Genomic DNA, 16583 nt, shown 5'->3' on the forward strand with positions numbered 1-16583 from the left:
TTAGTGTTTGAAGAAAACTTTAGGGTTGAAAAAACTTTTGCTTCAAGCATCAAAACTGAAGGTTTATATAGTATTGTATTTATTTATTTTCTGTAAAACAGTGGATGTGCCTGTGCATTCTGTTACACTGAAAAACATAAGAAGCACAATAAGTGGAAAATATCGGAAGGTTATTAATGATGATAATAGTATAGTGCCCTGCAATTCATACAGACATAGTCAGAATGTGCACTGCCCAACTTTAAAGTCGATAAAATGGACAATGTAGGCCATACTGGGAGAAGAGATGTTCAGAGGTGAGGGACTGAGATGCAGCATCTTGATCCTGCTGAAATGGACAGCTCTTTTGTGAGTGATATCAGTGGGACTAGGATTTCATCAGGTAAGACTGAATGACCCAAGGACAAAAAGACAGCCTTGAAATTCCAGTCTAATGCTGAGTCCCAGTTTAGATGTAAATCTGTATTTCTTCAAATAAAATGGAATGTAAAAAAAAAAATAAAAAATCTAGCAACTTTCTCAGGGCATCATCAGTCATCGAATCATAGAATGGTTTGGGTTGGAAGGGACCTTAAAGATCATCTAGTTCCAACCCCCCTGCCATGGGCAGGCACACCTTCCACTAGACCAGGTTGCTCAAAGCCCCATCCAACCTGGCCTGGAACACTTCCAGGGGCTATTCGTAGCCTATCTAAACTTAGAATATATTAATTTGAGTGTCTCTGAGTACATTACAAGTTCATTTCAATTTGACATAAGCTTTTTGAAAATGGCTTTAATATTAACTAGATTCATGAATGCATAAACTTTAATGGATAAAACATGATCTTTCTGCTGAAGAGTTTCAGCTGTAACTAAAAAATGGATGCATTTCATCTTATTATTTTTAAGTTGTGAATAAATTTGTTACAGGTAGCCTGAGCTGTTTGAAATAATAAGGGTGACTTGTGAGACCAGCAAGCCTCTTCCAGAGTCTGGCTTAAGAGGTCTGTGAGCTGTACATCATAAAAACAGTGACAGTTAGAATCATATTCTGTTGAAAAGGCCTTGTCTGATTGAAATTTGAGAGCCTGAGCAAAGTAGATACACAGAACCAAGTATTTATAAAGAAACTAAATGAACTGAAACCAAAGGCTTAATGAAAGATAAAGTGCATTAAAATCTGATCAGCTGAAGCTTCAGGCACAAAGAAGTGATCAACCCCACTTTTACTGTGTTATTAAAAACTGAGCAGAAAATGCAAATTTTCATTTTGTGGATTCCTTCATTCTGAAGTTTCAGTTGACTGCCATTTTGAAGCAGAGAAAGAGCTTAGGAGCCCTTTGTGGAACATAATTATCATTGTCATTCCCCTAACACCACTGGGAGCCTTGACTCCAAGGGTGTCCCTCTGGCAGGCTGCCTCAGAGCCACAGGAACCTCAGGAGACCTCATCTTGAGCAGAGTAGTTAGAGCAGGGCAAACATTCCCAGTGGGACATCCTGGAGCCAGAAGTTTTGAGGGTCAAGGTTGCCAGGAATCTGACAAGAAACCAGAAAATATGTGCTGCCTTTTTTTATTCTGCTTGCTTTCAGGGGAAATGTATGTAGATTGGCTAACAGAATTGGTTTTCCTTCAGTAAGGTGTTGATTTTTTTTGTCTCATGGAAAATTTAAATAGCATTGCTTATGTTGTAAATGGCATAAACTTTCTATGCTTGGGAACTTTATATAAGGAGCAAATGCTACCTTGCGAACTTTGTTACTATTCTGTCCATTTTTAACCTTTCTCTGTTCCTGAATGTGTTTGTCTTCCAACTGGTTTGATATAAGAGATCTGATTAGAACAGCCATGTTCCAGTTCAAGCATCCTGGCTGGGCCTGTTGTGATGCCTCCTATCACTTAGTTACTCAGTTTCTAACCTGTTCTTTTATATGTGCTGTGTGGATGCTTACTGTGGAAAATGCAAGAAAATGTCAAAACAACATGACAAAACATACTGTCGTCACCACAGAGAAAGAGTAGTGAGTCTAAATTCCATGTAAAGTAAGGACCCTGATTGCTACTGCTAATAATATTGAAATTTTCCAGAAGCACAATAACAGTTATGGCTTTCATCTCCCCTCATTTCTTACTGGTGCTGTGAGAGTTTCAGATAAGAAGGCAGTTCATATACTGCTGCTCTTGCTTTTTTTCCCCCCAGGCTCTCCAGATCAGAATTTCCGATCTTGCTGTGATGGGTTGACCTTGGCTGGACGCCAGGTGCCCACCAAAGCCATTCTATCACTCCCCCATCCTCAGCTGGACAGGGGAGAGAAAAATATAACAAAAAGCTTGCGGGTCAAAATAAGGACAGGAGAGATCATTCACTAATTACCGTCACGGGCAAAACAGACTCAGTTTGGGAAAATTAACTCAATTTATTACAAATCACCAGAGTAAGGTAATGAGAAATAAAACCAAATCTCAGAACACCTTCCCTCCACCCCTCCCTTCTTCCTGGGCACAACTTCACTCCCAGATTTCTCCACCAAGCCCCCCCAGCAGCACAGGGGGACAGGGATGGGTTTTACGGTCATCACACGTTATTTTCTGCCGCTTCACCTCGTCAGGGGGAGGGCTCATCACACTCTTCCCCTCCTCCAGTGTGGGGTCCCACCCACGGGAGACAGTCCTCCACGAACTCCTCCAACGTGGGTCCTTCCCACGGGCTGCAGTTCTTCATGAACTGCTCCAGCATGGGTCCTTCCCACGGTGTGCAGTCCTTCAGGAGCACACTGCTCCAGCGTGGGTCCCCCACGGGGTCACAAGTCCTGCAAGAAAACCTGCTCCGTGGGCTCCTCTCTCCACAGATCCGCAGGTCCTGCCAGGAACCTGCTTCAGCGCGGGGTTCCCACGGGGTCACAGCCTCCTTCGGGAACCCACCTGTTCCGGCGTGGGGTGCTCCACGGGCTACGGGTGGAGATCTGCTCCACCGTGGACCTCCCTGGGCTGCAGGGGGACAGCCTGCCTCACCAGGGTCTTCCCCACGGGCTGCAGGGGAATCTTCGCTCCGGTGCCTGGAGCATCTCCTCCCCCTTGGTGTCCGCAGGGTTGTTTCTCTTACATGTTCTCACTCCTTTCTATGGTGGCTGTTCTCCCACTCTCTCAACTTTTTTTCCTTCTTAAAAATGTTATCACAGAGGCGTTACCACTATCACTGATTGGCTCGGCCTTGGCCAGCAGCGAGTCCGTCTTAGAGCCGGCTGGTATGGGTTGTCTCGAACACAGGGGAAGCTTCCAGCAGCTTCTTATAGAAGCTACCCCTGTACCCTCCCCCCCCCCCACCCCGATACCAAAACCTTGCCACACAAAACCAATACACTTGCCTATCATTCTAGTAAATAAGCAGTGACCCCAGTTCTAATGGCTTTTGAATTAATAATGAAGGTTATCGGTATGGGGTCTTTTTGCTGCTCTTAAGATATGTGGCCAGTTAAATTGTTCTCCTTTGGACATGGCACAGTATAAATTGCAGTCAACCTTGGCAACTGCTATTTGTGTTGGTCATCATTAAAAGCCAAATATGACTGCTGTGCAGTGGTCCAAGTAATAAGAGCACAGCACTAGTCATCTACTTGAACATTAAAACTTTGTAAGTTCCAAGCCTTGTTTCAATTTTTCTTTGCTTTTTCTTGGGATTCAACACAGTTTTAAGTATCCAGTAGTTTTGAATTGTGAATTAAGATGAGCATGGTGATTATACAAGTAAAATGGGATTAATTTTGTTTTAAAACTATTTCAGTGCCAATGCTAATTCAGTTTCATTTAGAAAAAAAAAAAAAAAGTAAAGCTGTCCAGTCTTTTCTATAGTTTGTTTCTGGCCTCCTTCCTATCAGTGATTTCTTTCCTAGGTAATGCAAGCAGACAAAATGTATTTTTTTCCCTCTGTTTACACTGCAAAGGTGAATCAAACATGACTTGCCACGGAAGTGTAGTGGATTCAAGGAGGGAAAGAATAGAGCTGAGTGAAAGATTAGTTAGGGAGTACATTTTCAGTCCAGCACAGAGGCAGCTCCTAGAATACTGTTCAGCAAAGGAAAGGAGAAGATGCATGGGAGGAGGATTAGAGGCCCTCTGTGTGTGGAGCCAGGGACAGGCCATCATTCATCATCCCTGTGACAGCCCCCTTTCTCAAGGGAACACTTTCCTCCCCACTCTTTCCATTTCTGTGAACCCTAGCATCTGTGGTGCGGGTTTTTTTGGTTTGAGTTTGTTTCATTTTCTTTAATTCACAGGCTTACAGGGTAGGTGTACACTGGAAAGACCTTAGAGGCAGGAGCTACAGAAATCTGACAAGAGTTACTTGATATTCATTTTCTGCCTTCCTTTCTGTTGCTCCCTCTCCACACACAATATTAAGGCAAAACCGATTTCATTTTCTCCTCAGTCAACTGAAACACATTCTTTTCTGTGATGCCGGCAAAGAAATGTATTTTCCAAGTTTAATTAGCAGTCAGACAATAACACAAATGCTTCTGAAGAATTTTGCTGAAGGTTCTCTATCCTCAGTTGAATAACAAAGGTCTTCGAGGGCATGTGCTTTGGGATTTGTCATTTGCAGAGAGCATCCATTTAATTTTTTTTCTGGCTTTCACAAGCAAGCTGACTGATAGCTGGTTTGTTCTCTATTTCAGGTCGTGGAGACTAATTTGGTTGCTTTTGACTGTCACTGGATCATTATAAATGAGGTAACTGTCAAGTGAACATTGTTGTGAACCATGAATCCTGTTTTCAGGCTTACTGACAATATTCATGCTGATCTTGACTTTGCCAACAGGAAGCAGAAGCTACGACAAAGTTCAGACATGCTGGGGGAGTGGATGTTGCTTAATAAAAATAGAATGACAAGTTCTTGGACTTTGCTGGTTTGTCTTGCCTATTTTAAACAGAACCGCTTGAATGAATAAATGGAAAATAAAATGAAAAAGGCCTTTTCCTTCTGAGTATCTTGAGATTTCACATTTGACTTGAGCTGACTGGTTTTGGAGGATCTTTTTAAGATCTTTTTTTCATATGTAATCTTTTTGTTTTGGAGTGCTTGTGTTTTGTTTATATTTTAATGATTTTCATTAATAATAAAAATAATAATAATAGAATCCCGTATTTCCCTTTCCTTAAAGAATTTCCCCAGAATTCAGTCATGGTTGATACCCCAAACCTATTGATATTAGTGGGAGGCTTTTTGGTGGACTTCTGGATCAGGTCATATATGAATGTTCATGAAGGGAAAAAAGAAAGTAAGTTAAACTGAGATCCTATTTTTAAACTGTGAAATAGGTTCTTCCATGAACACTTGTCAGCTAAAATACGAGTCAACATGTGAACTAACTCTGCATATAAACATTGAAAAATGCAGTCTGTCTTAGATTTGATGACATTCAGATTTTTCTTTTGTTTTGTGAAAAGCAATTTAGGTCCAGAACAGCCTAATTCCCTGGGGAGATAACTCTCCCCGAACATGTAGATTGTGCGACTCCTGTATGTTCTCAGGAAAAAAGATTGCTTGGAGATATTGTGTGTAAATTCCAGGCTTGCTTTCTGGATTTGCTGTGCACTTCTGGTTTTATACTTAAATACTAGGTTTTCATAGTACAGTGTGCTAATAGTGAGGTAACTTAATCCAAAGTATTTTTTTTCAAGGTTATAGCAAGGTATAACATTGTTGCATTGGGATTGTACTTTGGCCTATTTGTTTAAACCAGTGGAATTTTAGCCAGTTTTCCCTGGAGAAAATTATGGCTCAGGAAGTGCTGTGAAGACAACCGAGGTCCAGCAGAAATTATCAGTTTGGGCCTTGCATTGCCCCTGACCAGTAATCTGTGTTTTTTTCCAGCACTGAATGGGGCCTCAGTGGTTGAGAACCCAGCTTTACGCTACAGACAGTCATGTGAAGAACATATGTGTTTTGTTGGTTACATGAATTTTTTGTGACATCTTAGACATCTGTGTTTGTGTGCCTGTATTGGCTAAATCAGACTGTCAACTAAGTAACTGTAACGCTGTTTCTTTGGCCTCCTAATTTGAAATTCTAAGATGATCTATCACAGTGAAAATGCATTGTTTTGCAAAATCCACATATGATTCAAATAATTCCTTGCACTGAGATACCAAAATAAGCTGAAATTCTCTTTCCTATTCCATCGTTGTGCCAAGGGGATATAACACATTGAGTATAGTGATCACAGTTTTGTGATCAGGAATCTGCTTAGGCTTTGTGAGGTAACATCTGCTGTTTTAATTGCTTGCTTTAAATGGTATAATGCCCAGAAAGAGTTCCTTAATTTTTATTGTTCCATTAGTTGCTATTTTATGTAATACAGCAAATTTGCTTGAAGACTGTGTATCATAATGGAAATGTATGTGTGGGAAGAGGGAGGTTGTTCCGATAAAATGAAAGGATTCATAATTTGCTAAAGCATGATACATTGTATTAGTCCTTTACAAATAATACAAATCTCTTCTGATCGGTGCAGTCAGCTGAGGAATCACACTCTCCAAATAAATGTTCCTGTTTCTTCAGGGCCTTAAAGCAGATGATGCAATTCTTTATTTAAAATTTGCAGTAGTCATAGATTTGAATGTAGTCATGATCAAATATGTCTTAACAAAATGTGAGAATGGATTTCTCACACTGTCCCTCTGTCTTTCTGTCTCTGCTTGTTTCTTTTCCTCTACACAATAATAAATATAACCTCAAAAAGCCCAGAATATTAAAATTATATTTCTTCTATGACACTTAAATCACAAGTGTACAGTAAGCTTAGATTTGATTTAGTGTAACTGAAAGGGGCATTTGTATGATTTTCATCACTTTTCTTTCTTTTGCTCCTTTTAAATGAAACAAATGTCCTTTTTTATTTTAAATCCATGTCTCTGAAGTATTTTCCTTTGTTAAAATGTTTCAGAGTCATCTTACTATGCCCAAGGCTTCCACCAGTTCTCTATTACTATTGTTTACTCAAGGACAGCTCAAAACACTTTCTGCTGCCTGTAGTTGCCATACAGGAGGTGAAAATATTAATGCTACTGTAGAAAGGATTGGTTGGATTTTATCTGCAATAATGTGCACAATTATGACCAGCTCTATTAAAATTAGAATGGAATGGGTGCACAGAAAAGCTGATTTGTGTGAGGAGAGACTGAAAATGTTGGCTTGATTAGCCTATGAAAACAAAGACTGAAAGAGGATATGCTCTCTGTTTATAAACACATACAGAGTGTGAATAAATGCATCATTGTCAACGGCTAGAGGACAAGGCTGGCACAAGAATAAATGAGTTCAAATTGCCCATAAATAAATAGAGGGCGAAAGTTAGTAGAAGGTTTCTAATTACCAGAGAAATCAGAGTCTGGAAAAATTCCTTCTTTGAGGAAAGAATGAAAAAAACCCCCACTCTTTTAAAGACCATTTGATGGAAAAAGATCCAATAGGTTTGCACATCATAGCACAAGAGAGGACTGGGGGAACCACAAGATTGTATTCAAAGGCTACTTTCAGATGAACACATGTTTTTCCTAGGAGAGGGCTGATCCTTGGCTGTTGCAGTCAGCTTGTTCTATTGTGTTTCAGCCCAATGTACTCCACCATGAAGAAAAGTGTAGAGCATGACTGGTTTAAGCTCGAGCAGCTAGATCAGGTCCTAAAATCACAGCTCAGTTCCAGAAGTTCACACAATTCTACATTTTAATATGGATAATTGATTAATAGTAGCATTAGAGGTTCATTTGAACCCTTACATTTCCAATGGTGACAGCAGGTCAGGTGTGAAATGCCACCCTCTTTGGTACAGGTCGGCAACTAAGCTGACAGCTCTTTTTTTCAGACAGGTGAGACCCAATGGACAGACTGACTTAGCCCTGCTTTTTCCATGGTCTTGGATTTTTTTCTCTGTGAAAGCTAAAAACTGATTTCTCCTTGTCCTATTAATTTTCTCTTTTTCATCATCCTCCCCTGAACCTAAGAAACCTAAGGAAGATAAAAATGGAGCAAATGATTATGCAGTTCAAGATTTCCCTTTACTTGTCTTGGAGCTTAATCTAGTTATGCCTTCCCCTCTACTACTCCTCTTTGGAAAGCGCTGAGAAATTCAGGAAGGGCATAGCCCAATTATGCTATGGCATGGGCAGTGGCAGCCCAGAGGCCTCAAGGGGGTATAAGAGCGGCCACCCTTTCCCACTCTTCCCCCTGCTCACTGCTGCTGGCTTTTGGAGGAGGAAAAAACACTCTCCTCTCTGAGTGTCATGTGGGATGTGATGAAGACATGGCATGCCCTGGAAAATAGGGCATGTCCAGTATATGATAAATACCGGAATTATCGTCTTGGCCTAAAGTTAAGATGTTTCATAAGTAATAGTATTGCTGCCTTTGGTGCTTATTACAAGAGTATGTGAATAAATTATTTCCCTCCATGTCTCTCGCTACTGGGGCAGTTGCTCTGTGGTGAATAGTAAGTCTCTGACTAGGTTGCTTATCTTAAAATAATGAGACGAAGCTGAACGGTAATGTATATTAGTGTCCAGTATATAGTCTTGCTTCCCACTGGAATCTCTGCCTGATATGTCAAGGTGATCCTCTTCAGTTCACTTTTCCTAATTAATCTGTAAAGAGCTATCAATTTAAAATAGCATTTCTTATTTATTTGCCTACTCAGATGAAATGTACATCTAATTTTGTCCTTGTTCAATTTGAAATAGGACAGCCTCCCATTTATTCCAAGTTCAGACCAACAAAAGATAGGTTTGGAACTATATATTGAAATTCTGATTTAAAAAAAACCAAACAAACAAAAAAAAACCCCACACAAACAAAAAAACCCCAACCAAAAACCAAAACCAAACCAAAACCCCAACACATAACCTAGCCTAAATTTATACAGGTGCCAACTCAGTTCAACTTGGCCAACTTTGTCATTTTTTTGGGGGACATTTGGTGGTTGTGTAACAGATCATCTGCCATCCTTATATCATTATACTGTATCCTCCTTTGAAGTGCAAATGAAAATTGTTTCCTTTCATACAATAGTTGCTTTATATAGTTTTCTTAAGTCAGATCCAAAATTCAAGAATGAGAGATGATATTGGAGAGTCATTATATAAAAGGCTCGTCACTCAGTCAATGCCAAGTATTAAAAAAATGACAAAGAAATATGTAGCAAATGACTGAAGTGGAATTTGGGTTTGCATGGCATTGCTTTGTTGTTAACCTAAAATCTGAATTTATGATATAAATCAGTGGAATTCACAGCATTTAAAATAATAGTTGTCATTAATCTATTGATTTTTATACCTCCTTGGCAGCCATACAAAAATCTCTTTGGTGTTTGGATTCTGTTATTAGTTTCCAGGTGATGTATAAAAGTATGAGGTAGTAACCTAAAGGTTAAAATGAAAGCACTCTAATTAAAATGCACCAAAAAATGCTGAATACAGAAAAAATAAATACACTTTTGAGGCAGAAAAGATAAATGTTTGAGCAGGTAAAAGTCAAAATGTTTTTTAAAGTATTATTTAGCAATATAAAGTGCCTGTGCAGGTATCAGTTTTTACATTATTAGAATGAGTCTAATATTCTTGCTGTTACAGTTTGGGCACAGTGTATAATGAAACCAGTCAAACTTTTTTTTAAATCCTCTGAGAAAGGATATAGTTTAAAATCAAAATAAGTTTCTTGAGCTCTCCTTTCTGATTATACTGAAAGTATTATAAAAAAAGATTACATGCACTTTGCTAAAACAGCAGTTTTGATTATTTTTTTTTTTTACCTTGCAGCTAGTGAAATGATACAGACTAAATGAAAAGACAGCATCTTAAGCTGAGAGAAACCATTATCTGTGGTACATTAAGAATTAATCGACCAGAAATGCAAGATATTACACTGGACACAGCTGATGCCATGTGTTATTTTTGTTAGCAGAAAAATCTATATTTCATAAAGAACATTAATAACAGATGAATTCAGAAACTATGACAATCTGTGAAGATGAATAAAATACTGTTACTGTAGTCAAGAGAGTAGAAGTCAAAATTTACATCTCATGTATTTTTCTTCCAAAATTTAGAGGAAATAACAAATACCAGTATATCCAAAGAAATTGTTGCAAAATAATTAAAGAATGTTCACTGAAGCTCAAAAAAAAAAGACAAAATTACCAGGATAGTTGTCTTAACATTTTAAGAGCTGTTTTTTCAAAAAGTTTAGCTTCCTTTTCACAAGACAGATTCTGTAATTTGAGGTCAAGTCTATCTCCTGGTGCCTCCTAAGTTCTTGATTATGGGTATAGATCAGGAAACTAGACGCAAAAAAAGGTGCTGGTGTTTAGTTACAGGTATAACAGTGCAGATGTGCTGTATCCTTTAAAAAATGAAAAGCTATAAATACACAAATGAGAATCAGAAATATTCAATAAACTGTGGCTGTTTGCAAGGGTATGTTAAATGCAGACTACTAATAGGAGCTCCTCAAGCACCTCCCTTACTGGGGGTGGGGGGGGTGGGGGTGGGGTGTATCCACAAATTTAAACATCTAGAAAATTTGGGGCATCAGCCTCTGTAATTAATACAGATTATGGAGAAACAGTTTAGCATGATGAAAAATAGATTCTAGTTAAAAAGATTGAGCAATTTTGTAGATTATTTCTCCTGCTTCACAGAAAAATAGACACAGAATTGCCTTGAAAGCTACCAGCTGACCCTATCTGGGTTGTCAGAAAAAACCTGTGTTTAACTAAAGTTCAAGTTCTTATGTAAAGGTTGGAGTCAGTTGCTGTTGCTTGTGAGCCCACACTCCTCTTGCTCTGTGTTCCCGAGGCCCTCATCATTCAATGGTGTAAAACACTGTGTTCCTAAACTGCAGGAATTCATATTATGTAAAGAACTGTTTTTCTGGTTTCCCTAACCTGCCTTAAAGTTAGTATTTTAAGCTTAGTGTTTCACATATCGATGTATTTATTTAGTTATTTTTTTTCTTTAAAGTGTGTGTCTGTAGAGCTGAGCATTCAGCTGTAAGCCTTAATAGGTACCCTATGGAGTAAAAAGTTAGTTTTAAATTAGGTCTTGCTATAAACAAACACATACACACCTAGAATGCTCTAATGCATTTTCTTTGCCCTTTTAGTAAATGATGTTTGCTAACTTGCACATTGTTTATAGGTTCTTGATATTCTGTTTCCAGGAAATGAACACTTAAGGCCTGAATAATTGTACCTTCACACCTCCTAAGTAATGCTACACTTAGAAATACCTCATCATATGACTTCCTACTGATTTACACATTATCTGCTAAGAACGCTCTGAAATACTTTTAAGTAAAAGATCAAAGGTAAAAGGAGAGGGAGAGAAAATCCACAATGAAACAAGCCCATTTACATCTACAAAGATTCGGTGAGGTTTGGGCACAGTGCATTTTAAACTTTTGCAATTATTGTAAGGGTGGTATGTCAGTTGTTATAATGAGCATGCTTATGTTCTTTTTGAGGCTGTGGCAGAGCTCAACAATAGCCATGTAGCAATCACACACCTCTTGGTCCTTTCAGTTTATTTTTTGTTTATAATCGGGTGGTAACATTTCTGTATTTTAACTTCCATGCATATTCTGTCCCTTGCCTTGTCTTCCAGGAAATAAATGATGTGGATGTGCAGGAGCTGGTGAGAAGGTCAATTGGAAGGTTAACGATTATTCGACAGACGTTTCCAGTCCCCCAAAACATAAGTCAGCGCTGTTTCCGTGGCAACCACAGAATATCTTCATCACTGTGTGATCCAAAGGACCCTTTTTCCCAAAGCATGGAGGTAGTTCATATAGCAGTTTATTCACACCTGGGAACTCTCCTTCTAGATAAGTTCAAGGTTTTTCCCCAGGGGCTTAGTGTAATTTAATGTTTAGTTTTCATGTCCTCTCTGACATGCAGTTTAACGGCTCATGGCATAAAAAGGAAATACTTGGGCGGGGGGGCGAGTGTGACTGATGGACAAGAACAACTCATCCACTCTATAGCAATTGAGAAGGAAGTGCAAAAAAGCCACCTGATCTCCAGGCAGTGGGGTAGTTGTTTGTTGCCCTGCTAAATTTTAATTTTTTCATCTCACCGAGAATTTCCTCCCCATAGCCAGTGTCACCTGGGTTGCCGTGCTTCTCTAAACCTCAAATGTGTTGTCAATAGGACAGTCTTCCTGGGGAGCACCCTCATCATCTGTTTCAACTCTTACAGTGTATGCACGTAAATCTATGCCTATGTTCCAAAGAGGCCTTATTTTCAGGGTTGTTAATTGTAAATCACAATTAAACTGTAAGAGCCTTCCTACCACATGAAAACAGCAACAGGATCATGGTCATTGTCCTGACTTCACATAGTTTTTCCAAGAGCAAGTCCTCTATATCTCTTGTATTTCTGGTTAGGCTTCATCATGACAAACCAATGGTAAATCAGGAGTGTGAAATTGGCTTCAGATGTCAATTTTACTTTTGGGGGTTTTTGCGTGGTCATTTATGAAGTTGTGGAAAGATGACTGCATTGGCAGTGGTGCAGGACGAGCATATCTGAACAGCAAAGAGCAGTTGTCTTGCAATGCTGAAAGGAAGGGGGGAGAGAAAAAAAAGGAGAGAAATAGGGAGGTGTTGAAGAGTGTCCTTTCTTAAAATGAAAATATGTATGGGGAAAAGGAGAAGCGTGGCTGGTCTTGCCCTCTTTCAGGTTAGCTGTAAGAGCCTCTGCCTCACTAACTGTTCACAAAGCAGCCAGTAAGCAACTATTGATGACATGAAAAACTTTGGCTGTAGCACACTGCATGGCAATCCTGTTAGACTTCTTAAAATAAACAGGGCTGTGTAAGGTCAATGGATACATAGGTTATTTCTAGAGGCTATGTAGGATCTGTGAAAATTCTTTAGGTTGCACCATTCTGTTATGGCAGCATGGTCCTAGTGGGAACTTCGGTAGTCTGTGGATAACGTGTAAAAAATGAGGGTGTAATTAACGTGCAGCTGCTAGAGATTGCAAAGAGCAGTTTTCATGAACAAAGTTACCAACTACAGCAAGGCAGAAATTAAGAATCATGTATCGATGGGAGGCTTCACGTTTTGATTTATTTTTCTCTTCAACTTCACTTTCATTTCATTTTTCACTTCAACAGTGAACTGGCTCAAGGAAAGAAAAGTTCTAGAAATCAAAGTCTATTCTCTACAAATTGGCAAATTCCATTTAATGTGTTAGATTGGACCTTATACCTTAACCTGTGCTTCTTGATCAACCTATAGCTTGGAGAGCCATAATATCCCTACTGAAAACTTTCATAATGTTTTGGTTCAAAGGAATGGTGGAAGCTTGACTGGTTTAACTGTTCTGCACAACTGAGTTGCTTTTTTCATTCTTTCCCTGAGATTGCTGCACTTCATTAGTAGCTAAGTGAGACAACACTAAAAAATGAAAGGAAGAAAAACCGAGACACAGTTTTCCCTGTGTCTTTGTATGATGCACAGACCTTTGAGTAGCTGTGGGGTTTGTTCGCTGCTTCTTTGTTCTCCCCAACAATATTATAAATCAACTTCTATTCCAGTGGGGAGTTGGAACTGTTTATAAATTGAAATTTCTAATGCTTTTTTTATGCCATTGAAGTGTGACTAATCAGAAATATTCTCTGGAAATTATAAGGGTGGGTTTCTTGATTTATTTTTTCTGAATTACTCCCCCTAAAGTCTGTGTGAATAATTATTTTTTTTCAGCATCTTTATTTAAACACTGAAAAATATTTTAGTGAAGATCTCTCATTGTGTCTCTGGGATTGTCTTAGTTGAAACAACAACTTCTATAAATTTGTATCATTTTGGAGGAAAGAAGTTAAAAACTGGATTCACAGAAGTATTTAGTACAATTTAGTGCAATAGTCTAAGTACACATAAAATAATCACTGTTAATTCAGATTAATCACTCATGTTTAATCTGCTTTCTTCTACACTCTGGAACAAAAAATTCATATCTGAATTTTGAATTGCATCAACAGGAGGTTATGCAGTTAGTTACTGCTTGGTAATGCAAGTGTCCAGCTATTAGTCTAAGAGGCTTGGAATAAATAAAGGATCAGTAATGGATACCAGGTAATGCGTTAAATGTCCCAGTAAATTTACATGGGAAATGAATAGAAGTGTAAAGTGACTTTAAATTACAGCCCCACTCTGTGCACTGGGACAGTTACTAATGAAGCATACTTCTGGTGGTGACAGGGAAGGGTGATTTTGAGAAACAGAAATTAATCGTAGTGTCTTTATCATTGCATTATCAGTGATTGACTGCTGTAGATGTTAAGCTGAACTATTAGTGAAGGAATAACAATGCTTAATAATTGCTGAACTCTGTACTCCTGAGCCCTGTTAATACTTGATGAAGGCCCAGCTATATTACTTTTAGATTAGTGAGTGCATCCTTCCTCATGAACTGTGACAATAGTCTTCTATTCCCATGATATTAGGTTATAGAAGCTACCTTGAAAGCAATGTCATGTTGTTGGGAAATGATGACTTGGCATCTGTAGCGCTTCATGTACCAATTTAGTCTCATTAGTGACCTTATTGTCTGTGCTCTCTAGAGGGGTTTGGGGTTTTTTTTTCCCCTTTAGTGAAGGCTTATGAAAGATAAACTTGCCTCACAGCATAGTAATAATTCCTTCTCTCCCCTTCTAACAAATGTCCCTGTGGTGCTGACTTCTTTGAGGAAATACAGTTTTAGCTGGAATGCTTTGAATTCTTTGTAGGTTTAAAATACACAGACAAATCATCCAAGTTATTTTAAAAATGCTTGATTAATCTGAACCCAGATCTGCAATCCATGCTTTTAATCCTGTCATACACAGTGATGCCTGGCCTGTGCATCTGCAGAAAGTAAATCAGTTCCTGGGTGAATACTGAAATGGAAATATTCATAGCCACTGGAGTCCCAGGAGAAGGTCAAGTAAGAATAAAGAAGTGTCTTCCAGAAAGAGGGAGTGAAGCATCTTTGTCATTTAACGAAAAAGGGAAATAAGGATCAGAAATTCTGTGCATTTGTGGTACTAACAATGTAGAGTTGTAAAGGCAGTAGAGGGTCCTGGGAGATTATCAGGAGGGAAACCAGCAGATCATTAGATCTCCTTCAATAACATGTGGAAGGCAAAATGCCCCATGAAATTCTTTCAAGGTAAGGAGAAAGATGACCTATTTCCTGGATGCTAGGCAGGGAAGGAGTCTGTCACAAAACTTTCCTGTGAGAACTGTACAGAGCAGATTGTGGGTGACAGAGGCAAAGCCAGCATAAAGATGGAATTTACATAAGAAAATAAAAACGTAAAAATTAGATTATATGGAAAGGAGTAATTACGCAGGAAGAGAGGCTAATTTTTTTCCTTTTTTTTCCCCTTTTTATCTTTTTTTTTTTTAAGGTGATGTGTGGATTTGCCAATCAGTGTCTCAGATCTCCAGCATTATTGTGCTTCCTTGGTGTACACCCCCTCCCAATAGCTGCAGGACTTTCCCTGTCTTTGGATATTTTTAAGAGGCAGAATAGGGGCATTGTCCACAAAGTTGACATACTTTCCTATTGTAAGCTTCCTCCTTCTTTTAAGGTTTTGATCAGACCATCTGTATGGAGGAACCCTTACACAGAGCAGTCAACATATTCCACAAATCTGGGAAATGTCTTCTGGCTTGTCTGTGACTGATGGAGAGAAAAAACACCAGCAACCTTGCCTTAGTTAGCAAATTGCTGCTATCTAATTTGTTTTCAGGCACTAGGAATGCTGAAGAAGACCCTCCTTCATAGAGCAGCTGAGGAAACTGAGTTTCCTCCAGTAATTTCAGGCCCCATGGCTTCAAATGACCAACAGGTTATCTAAAAATAATATTCCCAAAGGTCCTTCTCATTTCTGAACATAGTATCTTTTCCCAAGAACCTCTGTTCAGGAGACCTGAGGTTTCCCTTTATGATACTGTTAGTAACTTAAACGTCCCTGCCATTTGAGGACAGAAATGACTGAAATAAAGCTATATTGTAAACTACCTGTTTCAGAAGTGTTCATGAATTCTGAGCTTCTGTTCTTTTACATTGAATTGTATCTTTCACATCTGACTTTGTACTGTGTGCATTTAAAAGTACATATATAGAAATAGTATATGGGTAAGTGGAACTGGCACACAAGTAATTTATTTTCTTGAGTTCAACTGTTCTCTCTTTGATGCCAGACTGGAACTTCCTCACACTGTATGCGGGTAACTGTGCTCACACGTTTACTCAGTAAGAGTGTTGTCCTGCAAGGAATTAACAGCCATTGCCAAATACTCTGATGGGTAACACTATATATTGCAGAATTGACATGCAACTGCACACTAAGAAAGATTTCATCGGGTCGTATTCCATTCCAGAAATTGCCTCAGTCAGAATTGACTGCAAAAATCAGGAACAAAAACCATAATGAAATGATTTATTTTAAGTTTTCAGAGTTTCTGTTTTTCAAAAGAACAAAACAATCTTGAAGAGAATTTGATGGTGTCCAAGTATCTGGTGACTGAAAAATTGAAAGTTGCAGGCAACTGGTTAAAA

General features: G+C 38.8%; 1 protein-coding gene across 3 annotated transcripts in view; it reads left to right on the forward strand.

The window, feature by feature from the left end:
- GRID2 (glutamate ionotropic receptor delta type subunit 2) overlaps positions 1–16583 on the forward strand; it is a 744443-nt gene that overhangs the window by 503575 nt on the left and 224285 nt on the right. For all 3 annotated transcript variants that reach the window (XR_007507799.1, XM_049815125.1, XM_049815126.1), the window contains exons 5-6: positions 4656–4709; positions 11635–11808. Coding sequence is in view for 2 of the 3 variants with exons in the window: in XM_049815125.1 (XP_049671082.1) it covers positions 4656–4709; positions 11635–11808 (228 nt within the window). In the remaining variant the exon portion in view is untranslated. The remainder of the gene's footprint in view (positions 1–4655; positions 4710–11634; positions 11809–16583) is intronic.

The sequence above is a fragment of the Accipiter gentilis genome, chromosome 12 (genome assembly GCF_929443795.1).
Source record: "Accipiter gentilis chromosome 12, bAccGen1.1, whole genome shotgun sequence".
Taxonomy (NCBI): Eukaryota; Metazoa; Chordata; class Aves; order Accipitriformes; family Accipitridae; genus Astur; species Astur gentilis.